The sequence below is a fragment of the Acanthaster planci genome, linkage group LG12 (assembly GCF_054643075.1).
Source record: "Acanthaster planci isolate LZ-2023a linkage group LG12, COTS_SCS, whole genome shotgun sequence".
Lineage (NCBI taxonomy): Eukaryota > Metazoa > Echinodermata > Asteroidea > Valvatida > Acanthasteridae > Acanthaster > Acanthaster planci.
Genome location: NC_141788.1, coordinates 14,368,897 through 14,394,516, shown reverse-complemented (window position 1 = coordinate 14,394,516; position 25,620 = coordinate 14,368,897). Strand labels below are relative to the sequence as shown.

General features: G+C 39.2%; 3 protein-coding genes across 7 annotated transcripts in view; 2 read left to right on the top strand and 1 right to left on the bottom strand.

Annotated features, from left to right (window-relative positions):
• LOC110987217 (uncharacterized) overlaps window positions 1–4,268 on the top strand; it is a 30,832-nt gene extending 26,564 nt beyond the window's left edge. For all 3 annotated transcript variants that reach the window (XM_087143741.1, XM_087143743.1, XM_087143744.1), the window contains exon 14: window positions 559–4,268. The gene's annotated coding sequence lies outside the window, so the exon portion shown is untranslated. The remainder of the gene's footprint in view (window positions 1–558) is intronic.
• LOC110987237 (ATP synthase mitochondrial F1 complex assembly factor 1-like) lies at window positions 4,050–12,574 on the bottom strand. 2 transcript variants are annotated; one of them, XM_022249795.2, is made up of 10 exons: window positions 12,367–12,574; window positions 10,227–10,323; window positions 9,386–9,451; window positions 8,806–8,868; window positions 8,029–8,079; window positions 7,449–7,496; window positions 7,104–7,202; window positions 6,622–6,688; window positions 6,071–6,111; window positions 4,050–5,578 (listed from the first exon to the last, which is right to left on the bottom strand). In XM_022249795.2, exons 1-10 carry the CDS (start codon window positions 12,543–12,545, stop codon window positions 5,387–5,389), a joined length of 903 nt encoding a protein of 300 aa, XP_022105487.2. In that variant the 5' UTR covers window positions 12,546–12,574; the 3' UTR covers window positions 4,050–5,386. The 2 variants fall into 2 exon arrangements, with proteins under 2 accessions (XP_022105487.2, XP_022105488.2); XM_022249796.2 differs by lacking the exon at window positions 9,386–9,451.
• A 48-nt stretch (window positions 12,575–12,622) lies between these two features.
• Window positions 12,623–25,491, top strand: LOC110987269 (UDP-N-acetylglucosamine transporter-like). 2 transcript variants are annotated; one of them, XM_022249854.2, is made up of 8 exons: window positions 12,623–13,001; window positions 16,324–16,519; window positions 16,891–17,048; window positions 18,346–18,468; window positions 19,572–19,746; window positions 20,596–20,714; window positions 20,963–21,096; window positions 22,690–25,491. In XM_022249854.2, the coding sequence occupies exons 2-8, from the start codon at window positions 16,324–16,326 to the stop codon at window positions 22,787–22,789; spliced, it is 1,005 nt and encodes a 334-aa protein (XP_022105546.2). In that variant the 5' UTR covers window positions 12,623–13,001; the 3' UTR covers window positions 22,790–25,491. The 2 variants fall into 2 exon arrangements, with proteins under 2 accessions (XP_022105546.2, XP_022105545.2); XM_022249853.2 differs by lacking the exon at window positions 12,623–13,001 and adding an exon at window positions 13,062–13,358.
• Window positions 25,492–25,620: the final 129 nt, after the last annotated feature.

Below are 25,620 nucleotides of genomic sequence, written 5' to 3'. Positions count from 1 at the left end.
GGAGCCGTATGGTTTATATGTGTGGCCGGGGTCTCCGAACTCGGACAAAGGAAACAGGGCCCTGTAACAAAAGACCGTACTCCGAACAAAAGACCAGGCTGCTGGGCATGACCGGAATTTTTCGCTCTCAAAAGTGGTGATAATCCAGCATTATTTTGAAACCGTATACCAGGGTTTGGGGTATTTAGAGCAAGCGGATTACCACCGGGGACAAAAGCTCTCCACCACCGCAGCGATGAGCCACACAGCACCGCTGCATGCTAATCTGGCCCCTATTGAAAAGAGGTCAGCAGTGCACTGAGCCAGGTTCGTGAACAAAAGACAGCTGTGTGACACCGCACAATCTGGGCTCTGTTTACAAGGCTGCAGGCCTGGCTGAAATATTCGGGTGTCAATGAAGGTCACCTGTCAACTTAGAGTAGTGCCTGAAGATTACTCAGTTCGGCTATAAACGACTGTTAAATGGAATGATGAATTGTTGAAGGATTTTGAAAACAGAAAAAATGATAGTCATGCCGGCCCAGCATCCTCAACGTTGAAAAATGCCCCGGTCCGAAGTGGTTAATGAAAGAGGGCAGTATTTTGTTTTGCTACATTAAAAGTCATGCTCCACAAACTGATTTTGAGCATGGACCCTGACAGAAATCTTGTCGCAAGGTTTCAAATTTAATAACCAATCAAGTATATGTCCCTTCTCTGCTATATGATTGCATTAGGCATTTTGTGAAACACAATAGAGTACTTTGAAGTAAACTGCAATATTGACTCTATATTTCTTGCAGAAAGATGAAAAACTCTGAAATACGTATACCCATATCTGGGGATTTTATTTTTCTTTGCCTTTGAAATAATGGGGAGTGAACTCAACTTCATTCACAAGGACAAAAGTAATATTGAAATATATATCTCTTTATATTCAAGTACGTTAGTGTACGGAACACTCTGCTGAAAGACTCAAACTTCTGAATTAGAGCCACAGGCTCACTAAAGTGCTAGGCCTTGTTTCCAAGTCTCTTCCCCGTAAGACGAGCTTATTGAAACTTTGTGTTAAAATCCACAGACTTGGTAGAGTATCATTTTTTACTCCAGCATAGCCAATACAAATGATGCTCGGCATTTTAAGCCTGGAAAGAAGACCAACAGAAGGCAATAATTATAGTTGGTTTACCTACAAAGAGGTGGACTGTTTTTACCTTAACATGTATTAATATTTGAAAAGGTTGAAAATGTGAATTATTTCGCAGACTTTGTATTTGACATATTTAGAAATGAGAAACTAAGTAAGAGTAATGAGAATTTCTAAGTTTGGTTTCCATTGTGATTTGTATGATATACCATGGCTTCTTTCATGTAGTAATACATTTCAACTATTTATTCTAGATCAGGAATTCCTTCTCGTGTGTGACATTTAATAAAATCGTTTGAATGTTTTCTTCGCATTTTGACCATTTACAAATATTGGACACACAATAGAAGTTTAAAGTTTTCAATTTTGGGGTGTGTGAAAAACACAGGATCTCCTTAGGACAAGGGATTTAAAATGACGCCTGTGACACTTCTCTTTTGAAATGTATTGTCAGGGTATAAAGATTAACTTGAGTGCACATTGCAGTACTTAAGGTTGTCGCTCTTTCGTACGGACGGGCAACTTTACAAAAGTGAGAACTGTTAAAAAGCATGGTTGCCAAACCAGATCATCTTTCTTTCAGTTTTGGTATGGTATGTCAGGGCATTTGGTATGTCAGGGTGTCTTACAAAACTCTGATTCTTCTGTTTTTGTATTGTGTCACCCACGGTACTTTTTGAGCGAGCATGGACATCTGAGTACATCCATGGCAGGAACAGGTGTGCTACGTTGTTTGTTGTATACCAGTGAGCTGTATTAAATTTTGAGTACTAACTGCTCATTTCCCTGTGCAGAGAAATCAAATGCAGGTCTATTAAATTATTGTGTTTGTAGAACATCATGAAATAGGATGCAACAAATTCCCAATAACGTACTCTGAATGTAACAAGCACAGCATATGCAAATAATAAGTGCATTTTCCATCGGTGGTGTGATTTATTAAAAAGCCTTGGCAAACTTCATCTGCAGAGCATGCGCATAAGTTTGCATTCTTTACACAGAGTAAAACAAAATGCTCATTTACTAAATGCGCATTTTGGTTTTGGGGATAGCAGCTTTGATGACGCATTGTTTTTAGAATTCAGCTGCAGATATGCAAATAGCTGTGCACATGTACAAAAACTGGAGTTACCCACAGGTTTGTGGACCAAGATGGATGTGTCCAAAAGGCGTCACTTTTCTAGGCAAATGAGCTCACTCATAGCTTAATTATAGCTCTTTGAGTGATACTAAATGGGAGATGGTCTCAGAGTTGAAGCTTTGAGATTCACCTCAATTTATTTGTAAACTGCTTGAAAGCTTACAGTGTATGTTGTGTTGGCAAGGCAGCCTTAAGAACTTTTCTTTATTAGTATTTAAAGCTATCTCTCTGCCATTGTGAAAAATTTGATTTGTGTAAATAACACTATGAGCATACATTTGCAAGTCTGCTTGGAAGGAGGTCGTGGGTTTGACTTCCGCCCAAGGAAGCTTTCACTTTTTTTTTTAACAGGTTCTCGGAAATCACTGAGAATACGGTGCCCAATAAATTATTTTGGCCAAGGGCAATTAAATATTTAACTCCAGGACACAATAAAGATTAGAACCAAACATTTATATATTAAAAGTATTTGGTTGGGTTATTGATATGTATTTGTGTAAAATAAAATCATTTAAAGAAAATCAACATTTTCACACAATGGTATGCAGGGTAAATTAAGTCCGTCTCTGTGATTTTATACAGTGCTCAACATGGCAAACAATGCACCTGGTTCAGCAAACATTTAAACATTTTTGAGGATTTTATATTGTTCTGTTCCGTAGTTATATGGACTGTTATTGGTTTTTTTCAGTGCCTACTAGCAAAGAAACTTTCCTTTGTCAGGAAATTGGAAAAAACTGTAGCCCAGGTATTTGCAGTGTGCTCAAAATAGTGTGTTCCTTGCAAAGCTGAAAGCCGCATCTTAAGTGAATGGCTGCAGCTGGAAGTAAAGCATGTGTCTATAGGGAGTAGCCACAGCCTCAAGCTTGTGGCTTCCACAAGGGCTTGAATTAATTCCAGCTGCAGTCACAGGGTGGTTTGCCCAGGAGTTTCAAGAAGAATGGCATCTTTGGAACTAGAAGTTTTGTCCTTGAAATAGAAATTCGCTTCACTCGTGGGCTTTCTCTTTCAGCCAACAGTGTGGTGGATTGTTGTCATGGTTTGTCAATAGGAACACCCATGACAAATCTGGTGGTAACATGTAGGAAAAGATGCTAATCTGTTTATAGATTTTCCCAAATATTTGCACAGACCCAAGCTCCAAATCTCTACCTTGTGCATCTGTTAAGCGAATTGGAACAAACTCTCCAAAAATGTGCAAATTTTTACAAATTTCAGTCATGTATTAGTACCTGATTAGAGAGTACCAAAGTGTGACGTCATTTGGAACCAGGTAGTGCAGTGCAAACGAATGGAGTACATATGCATTCTGGTTCACACGCCGGTACTCGCATTAGTACCTTTTACACACTTAATTATGCACATGACGTGTTCACTTTGGAACTCGATATCTAAGGACTTTAATGCATTCTTCAGTGACTAGCACTCGACTAGTACACAGACTTTTGCATTTTGAACTTTTTTGATAAACTACCTGAAAAAGATGTGCTAGTCAATGCATCTGTGCGCTTCCGTGGAGCTGGAACTTACATGTTGGCCAAATATTAAACTCTGTGAAAGTTCCAGCAAAACATATACAACATTTATCATAGATTGCTACCCTCAAACTTGAGGGAAAATTGTTTGGAGAAATGTGACAGTTTGAGTGTATTCTACCACTTGTCAGAATTCAGCCTGTGACTCCAACAAAATGTGAAAGAAATTGTAGTACTGTATGGCAGTGGTGTTTGGAAAGTGAAGCATTTATGTCTGAAAGGAAAATTCACTTCTAACGCAAAGGACTTGTTTTTTTTTAGATTTATCTCAGAATATTATTTCAATCCGCATTTGTGGGTGCTTTGTACATCAGTTTACATTACAATTCAGATGTTATCAATAGTGGGTAATAGCCTAATCTATTTGCTGATGTGTGGAGACATAGCTAGTTAATAATTACAGTTTTATTTATATATGGAAAGGCTTTGTGGAAAAAGTAATAAAAGAAAATATTTTTGAAAATTACTTGGTTCACTTTTATTTTCTCGAATTCAATAATTTTATGGAAAGGCTCCTCAGCAGTTACACAGAAATGCTGAAAAAAGAATTAACGTTACAGTGCCAAAGGAAGTTTTTGCAGTTTTCAAGAAATACAAATTGTCAATTTTCAGGTTTTCACGGGAGTGCACATTTAGTGAAGTAAGATTGTTTCTTTCATTATGTCGTCACCTGAGGAGTACATGGGCCATTTTGGCTGAGAGCATTTACGTGTTCAGCGTTTGAGCCGAGGATGCAATTTGATAATTTTTTCGTCAGCAACCGCAAACAATTTTTTTGAAAGGTGAACTTGGAAAATTAACTGCAGCCTCCTAACAGCAAGAATTATGACAGGCCACAAAAACATGCTCGCTGGTGTTTAGCGGTATCACAGTAGCTCATCTGTGTATAGCTCAGGCCTTTGAGCATGAGACTTCATTTAGTATCCAAGAATCAGACAAAACGACAATTGTAATACTCTGAAGAGGTTTTTTCAATTTGGAACGGCAAAGGTGTCGGGCCAAAAAATTAAGAAATAGAGGGATCCCAATACAACGCTTTCAGCGTCGATCTGCGCACTACGGCATTTGAAAACGAGGCTGTATGTGTCAGCTTCAATTCTTAATACGATCAGATGATTGAAAGTAAGGAGTCAAGACACAAAATTCATAAAGGTATGTTAAATTCAGACTTTTCAGGCTGCAAATTTTTGTGGAAGAGTCTTTCAGGATGACTCGACACGTAAAAAAAAAAACTACAACAATTTACCAGGAACTAACATACCTGCGATGGTCGTGCATCTGCAGTGGGCGTGGTTTAAACTGAAGTGGCATCACACTTATGAACCGGATACTGCATGTACTGTGTCAACTCCGCAGGCGCACGCAACGAATTGCAACACAGACAGCCTTGGTTTTGATGCGGATATGCGCAGATGGCGCTAATGTGAAATCCCTCTATTGGCCAATGTGCAGTTTACATGCCTGTATGTTCATTCTCAATCACTCAGGGCATGAACATAAGCACTAGTGCCCTCTTGGCTGGTCCATATATTCATATCCACCAGTATAAAAACTGCTCAAATCAGTTTGCCTTTTGGTATCAGTTCATAAGTCTTTCTTGTTTGGAGTTGCCGAGGGAAGCTCAAAGGTGCTTCTCTCTAGCATGGTGATGACATCCATATGTTTGAACTCGTCCTGGTGATGGTTGAACGTACGCAGGAGTTTCAACCGGTCTGAGTTGTCCGTCGCATAATAAAGCTGCAGCTGATTGGCTAAAAACTGGGCATCCTGTACGCTCTGTGGATTTGCCGGACAAAGTGGGAATGAGTTATTCTGCCATATCCTGGTGCAGCAATGGGCAGCCCCACCTATTATCAGATGATGTTCCTTTGGGGGGGGGGGTTCGGGATTGGGAACAGTAGCAAGGTGTATGTATTTCACATTCATTATGTGACACATGTTGTTGATGCAAAATTAAAAGTGCCTCACCAAACTTCCGAGTAAAGAAAGCACAGGATTTACAGTTTTCAATATAAATTTTTGGGGAATTGATGACTTTGAATTTAAGTTAAGTTTTCAAGATTTTGTACAATATTATTAAGAAACCACAGTTTTTTTTTTCAAACGCTAAACAGAATTTGTCACTGAATTCCATTATATCAATTTTTTACTACAACAGTGAATCATTTGCTTCTCTAACAGTAAGAAAATAATGGGCGACAATGAGCCCACGGAACTGATTTTGGTGAAAAAGCTTGTTCCAAATCTTTGAAAAAACAAAAAACTCACCAATAAATCTGTGTCCATTTCCCCTCGCATAAGGACGATACCTGAGTAAAAAAAAGTCTTTTCAGTCAATAGCCAGTCTCCAATTTTATGGTTAGGTTCTGTCTTTCATAGTGCTATAGACGTGTATTGCTCCTTGCCATAGCTACTTGATTTGGACACAGCCTTACGTTATTGTTGTAATTATCAACAATCCTGAAAATGAAACCAGGAATTTTGTCAAGAGTACTCTAGGCACTGCAACTCACAAAGCCTGAAGAAAACCTGTAGTTACAGTTTTCTAGGTGGAAGGAAAACCCTGGTAATATTTTCTGGATAAAAACCCACGGACACAGGTTGGAAATGAAAACCTTTTCACATGTGGGACAAGCCAGAAATGGAGCCCGGCCGCAGAAGCGCTAGACAATAAAAGAACCACCACGCCAACCTGACTCACTGCTCACACTGATCAGAATCGTTTCTACAACTTTCCCCTTGAGATCAACAAGAAGGTATGAAGAGACACCAAATCACAAACTTGGCTTGACCATTGCAGTGGCCCAGTACAGGCATACCTTTCTCCTTCTGAAGCTCTGTGAAGTGTTTCATGCTTAGTAGTATTGGAGAGTTCTCCTGATAAGCCTGTGAACAAAATTTACAAACAGTTCACGGCTGTGGATGAGAAAAACCTTTCTGCAAATTCTAATTAATCCTGTAGGAAACGGAGATACATATCTAGCCCATTTCAGTCTTGTTTGAAGCCATATTTACAAAATGAGTTCACTTGGGCACAGTTTGAACTCAGTGTACTGACTTTTCATTCTAGCAGTGATCTGCAGTGAACGCCTGTGGTGCCATCAAATTGGGCATGGCACATCATTAGAAATCTGGAAATGATTTTAACTTCCACACCAAATGGAAGGGAAGTCACAAAGTTATTTGAAGTCATCTGCATTCCTGGCTCAGTCCAAACTAATTCGGTTCAGGCTACATTTTGAGCAAATTAAACACTCAGCGTGGGACCCTTTGTAGCCTATTTGTGTTTACGTCTTTATACCTGGTAGTTGATGAGAGATGTGAAGTAGAAGCTGTCGCTGTTATCAAACTGAGCAAAGTAGAACTCATACCCAGCTTTCCTGGGCAGTGGGTACAAGAACTGCACGGTAAGAAAGAAAAACAAAAGCTAGATAAATCCAGCTGAGATAGGAAAGTAAACATAATACTCTGTATACATGCATATCAACATTGATGCGTTTAGAAATTTCTCTACTCACAACATCTGAATGTTTCATTTCAATAAAAATTCCATTCATATTAATATTTAATTGTCTGTAGATCTAAATGACACATACACCATAAAATTGAAAGATTAACCCCAAAATGGAACATCACTCTAACTTACCAGAGGGTTCTCTTGTGCTGTTTGATAAATCTTCTCGTATGTTGTTCCCTGTTTTAAAAAACAAATTTCAAATTCCTGTATGTCTCTCTATATATTTATGCCATTACTATGGAATAAATGTTGAAGTAATCAGAAATTTACAGAAAAAGATTTGTGAAGAGTACTGTCCTGTAGACCTGATGTAAAGATTTAGGGAAGGAGATGCAATGGGAACGCACTAAATGTGTTGAAGAAAATCATTGCTCTCCGTGTTATTATTTTTGCCACTCTGGTATCAAATGAAATCAAGGAGTCGGCATTTTAGGCATCCTTATGTGGAATTGCCCTCCTTTCAATTCAATGGGCAGTTCTACGCAAAGTGGAAAGTTGGTCATGACATCATTATTCATCATAATTCACAAACAAAAAGACATTTTACAATAATTGAAAGTGAAAAAAAAGGTGAAGGTATTTTTATCATTTCCGCTATCTTTAAAACAAAATCCTCCTTTTCTGTATCCGCGGTCAGTGACAACACAACAATATTTCACTTTTGCATGGAATTGCTTTTTTTTCCCCAAATGACACGGATGCAACTCACTGGTATGGCAGCACTGATGCAGTCTTTCTTCATGTGATACTGAGTCCATATCTTTTGGGGGAAGGATACAAGAAAATAATTCTGAATGAGTAATGAGCGTGCAGTAGAATCAGGACATAAAGCAGACCATTGCCAAGGCTCTCCAAATTCTGCAGCAGCGAGTTGACATTTACTTCTTACCAGAAGAAATGTACATATTTATATTACAAAATACATACAACTAACTTCTCCTTCTGACCCTGCATGATAACCGTGCCTTCAATTGAATGGGAGCCATAAATATCAATGGGAAATAATGATTAGACTTGAAGCTATGTATGGTGGAAGTACTAAGTTAGATTAGGCTTGCGGTTGCACCATGTACAAGAAAATCTCTCTTTTGTGGTTCTGTGGTTCACCATCGGTTCTTCTCAGAACCACACAGTCATAAAAGAGATATTTTCTTGTACATGGTGCAACCACAAGCCGAACCTAATTTGGGAAACAATGAGTGTTCATATAAATCACCAAGGTAACTTTTGACACTAATTCAAGACTAATTAGGTAAATGTTTCACCTGATTGTAGTACAACCCTAAGTTCTTTTCTCATACATTTTCCTATTGTCAGAAGATCGCATCTTCTGGTGCTTGTTTTTTTTATTCTTGAAGCAGTCACTCTCACAGAATAGAAGAGTTTAATAGACAAGCAATACAATGATAGCCAAAGTCACGCTCAGTATTAAAAGACACTCCAACAACGTGTCAGAAATATGGGTGCTGTGTACGCCGGTACTTACTTTCTCAATTTCCTCTTGTGGTAAGTCTTGAATCATGTCAATCTTCATGATGGAATCCAAACCCTGCATCACAATCCACAAACAAGATTCAGCACAGCAGAAAGTACAGTGCTTCTATCCTTTTTCAAAATGTTCTCCTGCTGTGCTGACTTGTGTTGAATTTACCAGTGGAAAATATTCATTTGAGAAACAGCAGTTTCTATCACTGTATCTCCTTACAAGTACTGGTCAAAAATCATCCACATTTTCAAGAGTAAAAACTTGATTTTTTGTTTATGAAAAAGTTGATTCTCTCGATCCATCCACTTTTCAAAGTTCTTCTTTTGAGACCAGGAGGCCAACAGACATAATTGAGGAGGAACTGAAGTCTGAAGTGTGCTCATCAACTTTTATTTATCTGCGATATATCAGGTAAAGCAGTGCATCAATGGGTGGTATCAAATTTGTCTGATTTCTAATCCATGTAATTCACAACTAGAACGACACACTGATTGTTGCTATTGTTGTAATTGTATCTTCACATTCCCATCGACTGTGCTTTTTGAATGAGCGTATTTACATCTGTTAAAACAGAACGTACATGTGTTGATGATGGACTCTGAGTTGTCTTCAGCAGCTTTGGTACATGTACTTTGTTCTTGGATTTCTGCAAATGATTCAAAAGTGGTGACCTGTAAACTGTTCATCTGAAATCAGGAATTAGTCACTGGAAGTGTTGTTAGGAATCGGTTTTTAAATATTTAAAGTGACTGGAATTCATGAAGTTGATTTTTCAAATTTTCAAGTGTCATATATTAGACTCAAGCAACTTTAGACCTAAGACTGGGCATAAAAGGTCTGTGTAATGGTGAATACATGCATCCATGAACTATAGATTTTAATTCGGCCCCCTTGGATAGAACTGATCATTTGCACTGGGATTGTTCCCTAAAACAAACTAGAAGAGGACAGAATGCTTGCTCAGATCATGTTAAAGCACTTTGGGGGAGGGAAGGGGTGAAAAAAAGTATGTTACAAGAAACACTTCTTTGAACTGAACAATCACACTGGAAAGGGAAAGGACTGACAAGAGTTTATTAAATGTTTACAGACTAATCTGAGAAGATGGCAAAACAACGGTGGTACCGCAGTCACACCTGTGTTTGTAAACTTAACGCACATGTGCTCTCGGCAAATTGCGATACCATCTTGGTTGGATAGGCATGCAATGTGTGCATATGGCCTTTCTGCGAGTGATGTGTCATCCGGCAAAAAGGATTTCTAATTCTGATTATATTGTTACACTATAAGACGATTTGGTTAAGATGGATGCAAACATAATTGACTGTGCTGTTCAACTTCCATCTGATTAAAACTTTTGTACAGAATTGCCATTGTATTGTACTGTATTTGTAATAATGCAGCCCAAACCATTTGCTTACTGTAGGTCTAGGAGGTTCCAGTTCGTCCCGCCATTTTTTCTCCTTCTTGACTTCCATCATATCTTGTAACTTGGACTGAAATTTGTCGGGATTGGAACTGTAATAGAGTAGAAAAAAGCAAAAGTTACATGCAACTCCGTCTGCACACCCATGCAGTGATTCTTGGGAAGGAAAAGCTGAAATATTCACAGACTAAACCTACATGTCAAGTCTGGTTTGCTTGCCAATTTTCCAAACACAAATTTATTTTCAGACTTGTGACTTGTTTTCCTTTTACTTATGGGAAGAATTCCACACACAAACATTAAGTCAAATTTTTCCCTGCAATCATTCACTTGCATCAGCCATCAGGAAGCAATAAGCCCTAAAAACGTAACGGGTATGAAGTCACAGCGACAATGATGTACCTGTTAAGCATGGAACCATGCACAGACTGTAATGGAAAAAAATTTGCAGCCATCCAAAACACTGACTATGCCAGGCATATCATATTCTTTAATTAATACAGCAAACAGGTTTGCTGTATTGTGCTCTACCTACATGTACTCTGCGTCAGGGATCAACTTTGTGATTTTAGTCTTTGTCACAGTCACATGATAAATATGGTACAATTAAAGTATTGTAAAGTTTAAATAGTGCATCCTGAGGGAAGAATGGCTTTAGTTTACATGTAACTCCAATATTTTTTTAAACAGTTGTTTAAATATTATTGATTTGTTTTTTCCATGAAAGATTCTGTTCAATATACAGACCTAAGAATTTGACACAATTGGTTTTATTAATTTGTACATCCTCATTAAAGATTTCAGATAATTCGTGATGTTGCTTATTACTAAAGAGCATATAGTTAATCTTCTTAATATTAAGAGACAACGTATTTGCTTTAAGCCAGTTTGAAACTTTAGTGAGCTTAAGATTAACATTATGATAAAGAGTATAAATATTGGGTGACTATTGAATAGGTTACTGCCATCAGCAAGTAAAATAAAGGTAAACAAGTCAGAAGATTGAACAAAGTCATTTATATAGATAGAAAATAAAAACTGGCCCCAGAATGGATCCTTGCAGAACTCCATGAGAAACTGTACTGACCGAGGACTGAGTACCATTAACAGAGACGGATTGTTGACGATTTGAAAGGTAACTCCTGAACTACTCCAAGGCGGTTCCTCTAATAACATAATAAGCAACTTTGTTTAGAAGTATATTATGATTGAATGTATCAAAGGCCTTGGACAGGTCCAGGAATAAACCACATGTAACAGAGGATGTGTCTAAATTATTAGTTATTTTATCAGTTAGGTGATTAATAGCATGTGAAGTTGAGTGGTTTTCATGGAATCCAAGTTGAGAATCAGAAATTATGTTGTGTTCACCTAGAAAGTCCATTATACGGTTGTGAATTATTTGTTCAAGAATTTTTGAAAAAGTAGTAAGAACAGAGATAGGCCTATAATTATTTATGTGATCAAGATTACCACTTTTAAAAAGACGAGTGACACAAGTAACTTTCATATCATTTGGTACAACGCCTGTCGATATAGACATGTTCATAATAAAGGTTAACGGTTCAGAGATTGACCGGATCACTTCCTTAACCAGTGAATTACTAATTAAATCAAAGCCAAAGCTCTTTTTGGTTGGCAATGTATGTACAATAATATCAATTATTTTTTCCTCAATAATAGGACTTAAGAATATAGAATTAGGTTGAAGGTCAAGTAAATAATCAGAATAATTGAGATCATTAGAAGGAATTTGATTACAGAGGTTTTTTTCACCAATGTTGGTGAAAAATCATCAAAATGATTAGTAATCAAGTGCAGATTGCTAGTAGTGACACCTATTTTTTTTATAGTACTTATTTGTGGTTAAGGGCTAGTGTGGAGTAGGCCTACATGTATACATGTATCACAAAATTATGATATCTTCGAAGTATTTTTAATATTGTAACCCTTTTCTTTGTCGAATTATAATAATTACGTTTAGAGGTACGCATAGTACTAGTTAAGATGTTTTATAGCGTGTGTATTTAGTGCCATTTGCATCTGTGGGGTTCGACATAAACCTATGATAAAGCATATTCTTACGTTTGATACTAGATTTACATAACATGATTAATATCAAGCTCGGTACAGACCTTTGTGCTTTCTTGATTTTTTCTGCATATTTGTCAAAATATTTGTTCTTTTCTAGTTCCTCCTTTCCATGTTGCTTCGAAGGACTTTGCGCTGTTGTAAATCTATTCTTAAACGACGAAAACACGAGAGAATTTCTGGCACTCTGAGTTAAAATCTGACGAACCATGGGCGCCGCCATATTGAATCAGCGGATCTATCCTATTCCACACCCTAAGAGGGCGCCATTTATTCCAGATGATGTTTTGTGTTTTGTGTGTGCAATGTAATTTGCCGGTACACGTTTTTTGTCTTTCCTTTTAGTTTGATTAACAACTATAGCTGAACAGTCTAAATTGGATAGATCTGGCATTTCACACTATCACTGTCCAAGGTCAGTGAAACGATAGACTGGCAGGTGAGCAGTGGCTGTGTACTAACCGAACAGGTGTGTCAGCCAACTATTGCCAACATTTGTTGGTCGGCAGGCATACATGTACACGTACATGTAGGCTAGTTCACAGTTCGACCATTGAGGCACAGTCCTGTCAGGTGGTGGTACTGTGCATGTGGTGGGGTTGTACGCAGACAGTATCAAGGCCGCTGGTTGTGCCATGCGCTGAGCTGGTGGTGTGCTGAATACTGACTGACAAGGAAGGTATGCATTTGTAAATCATTTTTCTTTTAATTATTCCACAAATAATCTAACACTTATAAACAGAGGCCATCTGTTCACACAGTAGTTGATTATTCATTAGCTCATTGTGTTTACTGTTGAATATGTACATGTATGTAGACAATTAAAATATTTGCCGAGTAATCAGGTGCTAGCATTTATTATCAGTGTTTTTATTGGACTAGTGAGAATTTATTTCAACAAACGACTGCCACATACTGTATTCTCAGGATAACAGTATCAGTAGACCAATCTCTCTGAAAAAAAAAGAAAAACATGGTGGAGGCAAGTACTACAGGTAACTCGGCCAACCAAGCTGAACAAGATTCATTGCTGCCGGTAAGATTATCCAGAGAATGTCAGTGCAATATTGCAGCCTCGTTCCAGTACATGTACATGTATTAACATGTTCCTGAAAACCTTGTGAAATGTTGAGCATATTCGGGATCTGGATAGATACTCTGAAAAGCTTAATACATGCACATGTATTAAGCTTTTCAGAACATGTACATATACATCACTCAGAATGGAGCTGTTACGCATGGAAAGTAGATCTCCAGTTTTTAAAAACATAATTCAACTGCTTATTCCAAGCAGGGTTGAGAGTTTCAAATGTTCAACTTGAAATGTAGGTGATTCATCCACAGCAATTTGTATATTTGTCAAGTTATGTGGAGATTTGCAAGTTAACATTTTGTTCCTGTATGTATTAAATTGCAACGTTGGCAATGTTGTTTCACACCAAAACACTTGATCTTCCATACCTGCCCCAACTGGAACACAAACGCAAAATCAACTTGGTTCTCTTAATCTTTAAACACGGAAGGGACTTGCTCATAACTCAAAATCTTCAAGATTCCCTCTACAAGCACATCGGCATGAGTGATTGCGGCAGTGCCGTCCCTACAATCTTTGAATCAGCCAAACCTGGTTAGAGAACTGGTTATCAACAACACTACAGATACCTCACAAAATCAAGGAACTGGTGAAGGCCAGTCATGATCTTCATTGAGAAACTTCAAGTGCAGTCAAAGCTATCAGACATCATCAGCTAGAGGGTGAATCCAATGCATGAAAGTGAGTAACATATATTCTGCCTAGTGGTCAGTTGGCTTTCCTGATGCGAGCAGGATGCGACACCCTACCCACACCTGTAAACTTGTCAAGATGCCAAGTTGACTCTAGATGTCATCTCTGTCATAAACTTACTAGTAGATGTACCTGTACCCTCGTTTACATAATGAATGCACGTGAAAAGTCTCTTTATTTGGGGCACTACACATGGAGACATGATTCTGTCCAAGTACTTGTCCAACTATATAGACAGGGAGTCTGTCTTGTAGGTTGACCTTCCAGATGTCGTATGAGGAATCCAGTACAATGCCGGTTGCAATATGTACAACAAACCTCAGTCCGCACATTTTCCTGCATAATGGACACACTGATACTGTAGTGAGAGAACTGACTATTCCAATCAATTCTGCAGTAAACCTTGGCCTTTTCACACTGATGTGAAATGAAGAGAGGCGAATGATGTTGCTGATGCGTGGTTGAAGTGTCATTGATGAATCCAAAATGATGCCCAAGTTTCAAGCCTGCAGCGAGGGAGCTGTTCAGGCATCTCCAATGGAAATACATGTGCATGGCACTGATACTTCGGATAATTGTTGATGTGGCCAAAAAAAAAAGGAACTCTGTCTTGTCGTCATTCAACTTTAGAAAATTCTGTTGCATCCAGGAACGAATCTCTTGTATGCATGTCTCCAGCTCTTCAATAGCAGCGTCAGCATGTACTTGCAAAGATTTAAGTGTACTTTAGAGCTGGTTGTCATCTGCATGCACACGACTGTCCAGGTTGAATTTCAGGATAATGTCAGGAACTGGCAAAGGGTAAACCACTGTGGGCCAAATACTGACACCTGTGGGACAGAATAATTGAGGACCACCGGATCTGATCAATGTGGAATTACTGATACACACATGTTGAGTTCTGTTGGACAGATAGGATTTGTACCATGCAAAGGCTGCGTCTTGAATACCGAGGTACTTCTGAAGGCGAGACAAAAGAATGTTGGGACCAGTTACATGTATTTAGAGCATTTTTCAGTCTTTGTGAAGAGGGTCTGTGGGATAAATTTTTCTTGGGAACACTTTTTGTGTACCTGCATGTGTATTTTCTTTTTCGATTTGTGATGTGTGAAACTATTTGACATCGCTTTGGGGTTAACAAGAAAAGTGCAACTTGTCTGAACATTTAAAATTGTGCATGCTTACCCTGACAATTTTGGGCACTCTTGCCATGATGTCAATCAGGGAAGACACTTTTCATTTTTTTTTGTTTCTGTTTTCAAATTGCACATGCAAACCGAAAAGTTGCTATTGAAAACATATCTGAGAAATTGTTACTCTTTGGCTTACTGCCAAGTGGATGTTCTTATCCAACAATTGATCATCAAAGAAAATAAAATTTGGGTCAGCGAAGTATCAAAACTCGAAGTGTGTTCTGTGCATGAATCAGTGAAACATTGAAGTGTTGTCCCTGGAATGACATCACAATTTTGCTCATGAATATCGAACTTTTCATTAGAATAACAAACCAGAGTGGCACCAATATACCAGTACCTTTTGAATGAGTGAAAGCAAAAATCCAAACTAAGGTTTAAATACTGAAGCGCAGAGGCGCATTTTTTACAAGCTGCACTGGTACATAGTGAATTGCAGTGTGTTGGACCCTTTGCAGAGAGATACTCATTTGTGGTTGAGTGAGGATTGTGAATACCTGGGCAGCCCGTCAGCAGCTGTGGTGGAGCAGACTGTTTTTCCATTCAGAATAGGACTCTTTGTAAATATTGATCTTGCTGATTATTGACTGTACACATGAACCCACCCACACATGTGTGCAAACTATTGTGTATAAATTGAAATACCTTTTCAGTTGCTTATTGGCGCTGCAGATTGCAACATAATTTTTTGCTGGTAGAATGATTTAAAAAATCATATACTGTACATGTACGTGTTGGCAAATTAACAACATTTGTACGCAGGTCGTTAAAAATGTATAGTTCTGTTTGCCAAGCTACTGGAGCAAAAGTGTTTGACAAAAAAGCTTATGCAGCCTTTTGTTACAGCCTACACCTGCTTCATGTTAATCAGAATAGTTAAAATGACCAAATGATTTTCTCCAGTTCAAATGATTGAAAGTGAGATGGGGTGATTTTAAAGAGAAAATGAACAAAAGTGAATTGAAAAATCACAAACTCTAGAAATAGGATGAAATATCCCATTTTCCTGTCTTGTTTTGCAGATGCCGGCGGTCAAGTTTAACCTCAAGTATTTTTCGCTGGGCGTTCTGATTGTGCAGACCACTTCGCTGGTCCTGACATTGAGGTACTCCCGCATGGTGCAGGGTGAAGGCCCGCGCTACCTCAGCACAACGGCCATCGTCATGGCTGAGCTGTTCAAGATGCTGATGTGTCTTCTGCTGGTGCTTGGAGGGGAAGGTCAGAAGATGGAGGCACCTCTCTAGTCTCAGCATTCTGTACTAGTTGATTCTAGTTGAGGGCCCAAGTTGAAGAACAACATGGGTCATGTCCCCTCGCCCCTGAAAAAGAGCAAACTTTGTTGTTTTTGAAAACTAATGACATACATATACATACCCGTTTACAGAGCAGGTGACAAATTTCAAGAAAAAAAATACCTATCTAGTCTTACTCTCCACATAAATAACATACTTTGAGGGCATCACCAAGATACCTACATGCAAGCCTGTATTAAAATTGTATCTCAGTTTTATTGTCTCATTAATCGTTTAACCCATAATTTGTAAAAGCTAGGTTAAAATGGGGAAAAAAATGGTTCGTCTCTAATTCAGGAATGTGGAATCTGTCCAATCTGGCCACCATTATCCGAGAGCAGATCATCCAGAAACCAGCTGACACGCTCAAGCTAGCCGTTCCGTCCGGTCTCTACACAATACAGAACAACCTGCTCTTCCTTGCATTGTCCAATCTTGATGCTGCGACCTACCAGGTCAGAGTGTTTTGTTCTGTGAAATTCATTTGGCCCTTGTAGCCAGGTTTGCAAATGATACCTGGATCCTAATTCTTGGGGCTTCTGCTTGACAAACAACAACAAACAACAATAACAAGCAATAACAACTAACAAGAAGAAGATAAAAGCGAGACAGTCAGCTAGGTACATGTACGACCCCGGATCCTGGGGAGATGTTTCTTGAGAGTAGATTTCAATGGCGATGTACACTGTCTGAGTTCCTGATGTGATGGTGTGTAGATTGCTGCACAGGCTGGGAACAGCAACAGAAAAAAACCCTGTCCCGGCCTTCTATCGAGACACGGGAATGACAAGAGTAAAACTGGATCTTAGCACATGTATTCGTAACTGCAACTCCCTACAACAGTTCAAATGTAAACTTAAATCTCATCTGTTTCCACTCTAGGTTTGGGTCATCTGCTCCCACTAATTTTGTCTTAGCACCTGGTTTACTTTCCTGCAGTTGCTTTTTTTCCCAGCGCATTGTAACCTTCGGAAAAATGCTCTTTATAAATGTTATTATTATTTTAAAAATCAGAAGAACGGCAGGAATATGACTAGGTTTGGATACTCAGAAAGAGAAGAGAGATAGTCTAGTGTAGAGTTCATTATCAATTTGAGGGTGTGGACTACTGTGTGGCATTGAACACAATGATTGAATGAAAGTCAGTGAAGTTCTTGGAAGCAGAGGGGTTGTACATTGGGCACAGCTGTTTTGAAGTTTCAAAGGGGGGATATCTCATTCTTAGAAAACACCATTATATGCGCAAAAATTTACTTATCACATAAAACTCTGCATTGCTAATAATATGGTTACCAGCCATTATTTCACACACTGTGTACACCTCTTGCAACTGATTTCTAGTCATTTAAGTCATTGCAGATGCCTCTTTGAACTGGTTACCAGCAGTTATGTCAAGACACAATGTATACCTCGCTCAACTGGTTACCAGCAATTATTTCAATGTATACATCTCTTTCACTGGTAACTTGCCCTTATTTCAGACACTTTATATCCCTCTTGCCTCTGGTTACCAGCCGTTATATCACACATTGTAAACACCTCTTGCAACTGGTTCGCAGCTGACTTGCGTGGTGATAAATTTTCCACTCAGCATCTCCGTCAACTCGGAGGCTCCAGAGTCAAGCAGGTGTTGATTCCTTTCCCGCATTGGGGTCAAGAATAATTTTGGGCAAGATTGTTCTTTAACGTTTGTCCGCATTTGACTTTCCAGTTCATGACATATTGGAATTGTCCTTTTGTGTGCCTCCGTAGGTTACTTACCAGTTGAAGATATTGACAACAGCCATGTTTTCAGTAGTTATGCTTAGCAAGAAACTGAACTCGTACAAGTGGATATCACTGGTGCTTCTCATGGCTGGTGTTGCATTGGTACAGGTGAGTTTGAAGTGGATAGGACAACTGGCTCAGATGGCAACATTATGTGTAACTTCAATGGGGATTAGGCTGTATTCATGTGTTGACCATCTTGAATTGAAAGCAAGATTAACTTTTCATTTTGGGAACCTGAGAGTAAAAATAACGGCAACAAAATAAAGTTCATAACAAATTCATGCTGGTTTACCTTTAGAATAATTGAAATTCTGTTATATCCATGTACTTGTATTATATTTAAATTTGGTAAGCCACATTTTAAAAACATGAAAGTGAGGCTTGGAACCTACATGTACATGTAAAATAGTGCGGCACACCCCATTTAATAGAATACATCAAATATGATTGATTCAGGGAACAAGATTAACATGGCTCCCCTGTGAATAAGATCTGTTACAATCTTTGATGCTCAGAAACTGTACTGGAATCAAGATAGAGACCGAACAAGAAAAATTGATTAGTTTATCACGTCATACGTGTTGGTTTTCCAACAGAACATAGACCATCGGAGGTGATTTTTTCAACCTGCACTGTAATCGTTGAATTATTAACATGTTCACCTCATTGGATCTGACACCTACCCCTCACTCCCTTCTTTACAAACTTCCCCCATGAAGCCCTTTTGTCTACATTTAAGTCTGTGCCAGGCTTGCATTTCCAGCTTCAGCAGCAATTGATGTTAACTGTGACCCTAAAAGTTACTTTGAATGAACCCAGTACCAAATAATTTTTTTTTTACAGATTTATTGTTAAAATATTGATGTTAGTCTCCTTTCAGTTTCATTGTGTGATGAGAAAAGTGGTTTTGATGTAATGGTTTTCTCAATAAAAAGATTTTAAAATGACTGAAGATGGCGTATAGTTTATCCATGGGCTGGTAGATGGCTGCTGTAGTCACTAGGAATATCACCCAAAGTGAAATTGATAGATGGAAGTATAGACTATAAGTGAGTTGAATATAAAAAATTTTACTCAAAATGCATTTAAGAGTCTTGACATTATGACCAATAACTTTATGCTTGTTAAAAAGCCCTTAACTGTAAGTACAAAAAATTACCTTTTACTTTGATTTTGGATTAATTTTAATCATTTTATTTTCCCAACAGATGCCAGCAGAAAGTCAAGCTCAAGAAAAGAGTGAGTCTGTACCATCCAAGAACCAGTTCATTGGCCTGGTGGCTGTACTCTCGGCCTGCTTTTCCAGTGGTTTTGCAGGTGTCTACTTTGAAAAGATACTCAAGGGTACCAAGCAGTCGATATGGCTACGAAATATTCAACTTGGTGGGTGCCTGTTGACAGTGTCTTCAAATTGTTCCTATTTTTCCTTTTTTCCTGTATGTCATTTTCTGATTGGAAAATCAAATAATGTTAATTCAACCCTTAGCTATTTGGGTGTGATATGATAACACCTCACCCACAGATTCTGTGTCCTGATTGGCTGAGAGTGAGTCACATGACACCTGCTATTTTTACTATCTTCTTGTGCTAGGCCATAAGAGCTGCACCCATGGCAACAAAAGTATTGTACCCACAATACCCAAAGCACTACCGGTATATACATAACAACTGATTGCAGCTTTACTTTGGGAATACACATGTAGAATATGCTTCGTGGATCACCTTGGGGAGCTAATGTTACTTTAGCACACCACTCACAGTAGTCAGTATTTGTACGCTGCAATACCCAAAAGTATCTTTCCATCCAGGTTGGAAATTGTGGTAGTTTGTCCCGAGGGTAAATTACTTTGTGAAAAATTTCCTCGTGATATTTGGCCTTACATGTAGCTGTTGAAAGATTCAAATCAGTTTTTCCCCCAAGATTCTTGACAGTTTTGTCCTCAGGTGTGCCACTGCATTTCTTTTTTCCAAAACAGCTTTGAAAATAATCATTTTTCACCTGAGACATTTTTGTATGAATAGTGGATAAAAGGGTTCACCTGTGATAGACAAAGGCCATATTGCTTTTGTATTGAAAGGTTAAAGGTCAAGATCATTCTGTTCAAAATTAGATTAATTTACCTTTACACTCCTCCAAAAAGGCCGATGCAGGTTTCAACAACTGCACCGTCATTTTGTATCATTTGATAATTTCTGTGATTCATTTGTCCTTTTTTTCTCGTCTCCCTGCAGCTTTCTTTGGTGTCTTATTTGGCTTGGGCGGTGTTATCATGAACGACGGGGAAAAGGTCCGGTCTGCAGGTTTCTTCCAAGGTTACAATAATCTCACATGGATCGTCGTCTTATTCCAAGTAAGCAACAACTCCTTAAATCACAGTTTGGGCATGCTGAAGCCATGTGGGCATTTTTCATTGAATTGTGAAAAGTTGTTGGTTTAATTCCTGCACGATCATTGTTGATGTGACGTTGGGGGGGTTCAGATTCATTCTGTGCTTGCTACCCTTGGAAGATATTTTAGAAATTTTTATTGTCGAAATGTAAAATGTTCTGCTTGTCTCAGGACACTTTGAGAAGGCACTGTTATCTCTCTTTTTTTCAGGCCTGCGGTGGGTTGATCATAGCAGCTGTCATTAAGTATGCGGATAACATCTTGAAAGGATTTGCCACATCGCTTTCCATCATCCTGTCAACAGTCGTCTCCTACTATTTGCTTAACGATTTTGTTCCTTCCAGGTAAAGGAAATTGCCCCTGTTTGGCTTTTATTTTTATCAGCGTTGCAGTCGAGAGCTCTTCAGACCATTGCAAGACCAGCACAAGACCTCCAGTCTAAATTCAAGTCACAAGCTATTCACAGGAACTGCAGAAAAAGCATTCCTTTGTCATTGTTCAACCTGTTACCTGTGACAGGTCTTATGAATAGTCTTGTGCATGGTCTTGCACATGGTCTTGTGTCCGGTCTTGTGTCTGGTCTTGTGATGGTCTCGACTACAGTACTGATTTTGAGCATTTTAATCACCAAATCCCAGAATTACTATGCAACGTATTTGCTTGGGTAACGTTGTGTCTTGGACTAGCAAGTGTTTCAGGAAAGTCACTTGTTTTTCTTCTTCTGGTAATTAAACTTGTGGGCAGTTATCAAACTAGTACAATCTCTTGACAGTATCCCAGTTGATTCCATCAATAAGTCCCTGCAGGTCCATCTCTTGACAGTATCCCAGTTGGTTCCATCAGAAGTCCCTGCAGGTCCATCTCTTGACAGTATCCCAGTCAATTCCATCAGAAGTCCCTGCAGGTCCATCTCTTGACAGTATCCCAGTTGATTCCATCAATAAGTCCCTGCAGGTCCGTCTCTTGACGGTATCCCAGTCAATTCCATCATAAGTCCCTGCAGGTCCATCTCTTGACAGTATCCCAGTCAATTCCATCATAAGTCCCTGCAGGTCCATCTCTTGACAGTATCCCAGTCAATTCCATCAGAAGTCCCTGCAGGTCCATCTCTTGACAGTATCCCAGTCAATTCCATCATAAGTCCCTGCAGGTCCATCTCTTGACGGTATCCCAGTCAATTCCATCAATAAGTCCCTGCAGGTCCATCTCTTGACAGTATCCCAGTCAATTCCATCAGAAGTCCCTGCAGGTCCATCTCTTGACAGTATCCCAGTCAATTCCATCATAAGTCCCTGCAGGTCCATCTCTTGACAGTATCCCAGTCAATTCCATCATAAGTCCCTGCAGGTCCATCTCTTGACAGTATCCCAGTCAATTCCATCAGAAGTCCCTGCAGGTCCATCTCTTGACAGTATCCCAGTCAATTCCATCAGAAGTCCCTGCAGGTCCATCTCTTGACAGTATCCCAGTTGATTCCATCAATAAGTCCCTGCAGGTCCATCTCTTGACAGTATCCCAGTCAATTCCATCATAAGTCCCTGCAGGTCCATCTCTTGACAGTATCCCAGTCAATTCCATCATAAGTCCCTGCAGGTCCATCTCTTGACAGTATCCCAGTCAATTCCATCAGAAGTCCCTGCAGGTCCGTCTCTTGACAGTATCCTAGTCAATTCCATCATAAGTCCCTGCAGGTCCGTCTCTTGACAGTATCTCAGTCAATTCCATCAGAAGTCCCTGCAGGTGTGAGTAGAAACTACGAGTTCAAATCCATCAAAAAGTGGACTCAGGAGTCAAGTCCAGACTCTATTTTAACAATACTGACAGAATTCTCTTAGTCCGTGCAAAGAGCCAATACTCTTTTTGCAAGTAAAAAATAATTCCGAAATAATGCTCGAAAAAAACACTTTTAATAAGAGTTTCTTGCTGGTTGTAATCAGGTTGTTTTTCATTGGAGCAACTCTCGTCATTGGAGCGACATTCCTTTATGGCTATGAACCGCCCAAAAACTCCCAGCTGTCCCTGCCTAAGCCTGTTTGATGTGTTCCCCTCTCATCTGGCACTCTACTTAATCCTGTGGCGATCACTGACGTGAAGAACATTACCCGGCAACCGTAGCTGTGGCAGTTGCCATTCAGTTGCTGGAGCAGTTTTTGTTGACTGTGTTCAGCAGAGGACGTCTGTCCATTTCCTTGAGACCAAAAGCTGTAGGTATGGTAGAAGGATTATGAACTTGTAATAGTTATTATGCATATGCATGGATGCACCGGTTCACCACTCTGCGCTTATTGTCTTCCATTGTACAGTTACTATTTTTCTTGCTACACACTTTTTAATGAAATGTGGGACTGGGTTGGATTCAAACCTGGGTCTTTCAAAGGGAATGGGGGGAAGAGGGTCATGTCTCCCCCCGGAGGAACCCCAATTCTTTTTTTTAAAAGTAACAAAAGGTGATTTTTTTGGGTCCATTTCTTTTCCTTCCAAAAGCGTGAACAGTGCCCCCCGAATGTTGCCTTACCTCTCAGAAAGGCCATAAAAGGTTACATGGAAAATTTCCAAATTTTGTCCCCCTCCCGTTACTTGTTCCTGAATCCCCCCTTGGGTCATATGGACGGAATTTGCCAATTTTGCCAATCTGACTTGACCTTGACGTAGCAGGTTTTCCATCAGCGGCAGTTACTGCCTAAAAAACCAGTAGATTGTTTCATGACCTTTACTTCAAAACAAACTTACAACCTTCATATCTTATCAGCGTGTAACAAACTTTACAGTAAGAAAATTACGTCAAGTTGATTCTTATCCACTCGGTGCTGGGTTGCCCAATACCGGGTATCTTGGGTCTGTACGCATAGCCGGGGTGCCCGCTACCAGGTACCTTGGGTCTGTACGCTTTGTACGCATAGCCGGGGTTCCCGGTACCGGGTACCATGAGTCTGTACGCACAACTAGGATTCCCAGTACCAGGTACCTTGGGTTTGTATGCATAGCCGGGGTGCCCGAAATCGGACAAAGGAGTTGGGCCTTGTAACAAAAGACCATACTTGGAACAAAAGACTGAGCTGCTGGGAATTGTCAACATTTTTCAGCACAAAGTGCTGGCATTAGTGGAGGTAATCCATCACTGCTTTGAAACAGTATAGCACTGTTTGCAGCATTCAGTGCCTGCAGATTAGCAGCAGGGACAAAAGTGCTCCATCACTCCAGTGCTCTAGCGATGAGCGATACAAGACTGCTGCATGCAAATCTAGCTGCAGTTGAAAAGACACCACTGCCATTCAGCAATGCACTGGGCCAATTTTGGGAACAAAGAAAATTACACAACACTGCACAGTCTGGGCTCTCTTTACTGGGCAGCAGGCCTGGCTGTAATACTCGGGCATTAATGGAGGTTGCCTGTCAGATTAGAGTAGCCACCAGACAGCCATTTGTGTGGGTGTAAATGTCCAGTATTAAAATGAAGTCATGAATTTTTGAAGAATTTTGAAAATGGAGAATCTTAAAAGTCGCCTGAGAACTCACCCCGGACTTGGAAATTCCACCCGGCCGGAAGTGGTTAAACCAGTTTTACTTTTTAATGTTTTGTGCCAACTTCAGAACTTTTAGTTCTTTCTTTACTTTAATTACGTTAGTTTAATTAAATTTGTGATCATGCTGCAGATTTTGTGAGGGTGTTAAATACAATATATAGTCAATATAGTGAGTATTTTTAGGTAAAAAATGTCCAATTTCTTGAAAAAGAGGTCGGAATTTTCATCTCAGATTTTAAAATATTCTTGAAATGAACTCATTAGCTTGGCCTGCAACACAGACAGTACCTTTGATTGCAGTTTAATATTCATAAAGGCAGTATGCTAATCATACCGGTCGGTATTCCATCAAGTCGGACATTTGTAAATAGGAAACACCCTCTTAATGGTCTTGCTCCTGGCTTTACTTACGCAAGCCTTATCTAAATAACTTCTTTGGTTCATTTTTAATATAACGGTCATAATATGTGCCATCATGTTGGGAAAAAGAGCGTTGCCAACCGCTTCCTAAATTTGGGTAAAAGATGGCCACCTCCCACAAAATTGTACTCGGTGTTTTAATTACTAGGATATTTATATTGACAGCTGACATGCATTTAGGATTTGTGCATTCTTCTTAACATGCTGCAGTTAGAAGTTTCCAACTAAAACAAAAAATCAAAATGTTTTTAAGAAACTATCGTTGAGAAATTGTGCCTTTACATTAATATAAAGTTGAGGGACTTAATTTTATGACACTGTTTATGATTTGCTCCGACAATGAACAGTATACACCACAAAGAACGTAAAATTGGATAAGCTTGCATTGAGTACTGATGTCGCTGTGTCGGAATTTCCACGCATGGACAAGCCATGCATATGAATAACCTGATTCCCCATCACATTAAGTTATTTACAAAATAACGGTTCAGGACTGTCATGGTCAAAGTTTCATTTCCGCGCTAGTTAGCATGACTTTTTTGTTGAACATTAAGCAGTGCCATCAAATTGAACCTGGATCTTTGGACATTTGCATGAAGTATTTATTTAATTTTAGATTACCTAGTACTGTTTTAACACAAACACAAGTTTACCATTGGCCAGTGCAACATTGCATAGTAACCTTGACACCCACATGCACTTGTGCGAGTGTAATTACAGCAATATCTTTGACTATTTCTTTTAAGGTAGTTGTAACAGAGTATGAAAGAAATATATACATTTATAGAGATTCCAGATAGCAGTGACACTGCAGTTAACTGTGCTGGTTAATCTAGTTTGTTCTTCTGAACTGAATCACAGTGTGAGCTAGAATTTGAAGTTGCATTGGGAAGGAGCGGGTAAGACACAACGCACAGTGCTAGA

Bases quoted from the DNA above. Each gene is read 5' to 3' on its own strand.
- LOC110987237 (XM_022249795.2), bottom strand. From the start codon at position 12,545: ATGGCGGCGCCCATGGTTCGTCAGATTTTAACTCAGAGTGCCAGAAAT. The intron at 7,497-8,028 runs GTGAGTTGCATC...TTTTTAAAACAG, and splicing joins GCATCAGTGCTGCCATACCA to GGAACAACATACGAGAAGAT. The intron at 6,689-7,103 runs GTATAAAGACGT...TTTTGTTCACAG, and splicing joins CATCTCTCATCAACTACCAG to GCTTATCAGGAGAACTCTCC.
- LOC110987269 (XM_022249853.2), top strand. From the start codon at position 13,296: ATGGTGGAGGCAAGTACTACAGGTAACTCGGCCAACCAAGCTGAACAA. The intron at 13,359-16,323 runs GTAAGATTATCC...CTTGTTTTGCAG, and splicing joins AACAAGATTCATTGCTGCCG to ATGCCGGCGGTCAAGTTTAA. The intron at 16,520-16,890 runs GTCAGAAGATGG...TCTCTAATTCAG, and splicing joins GCTGGTGCTTGGAGGGGAAG to GAATGTGGAATCTGTCCAAT.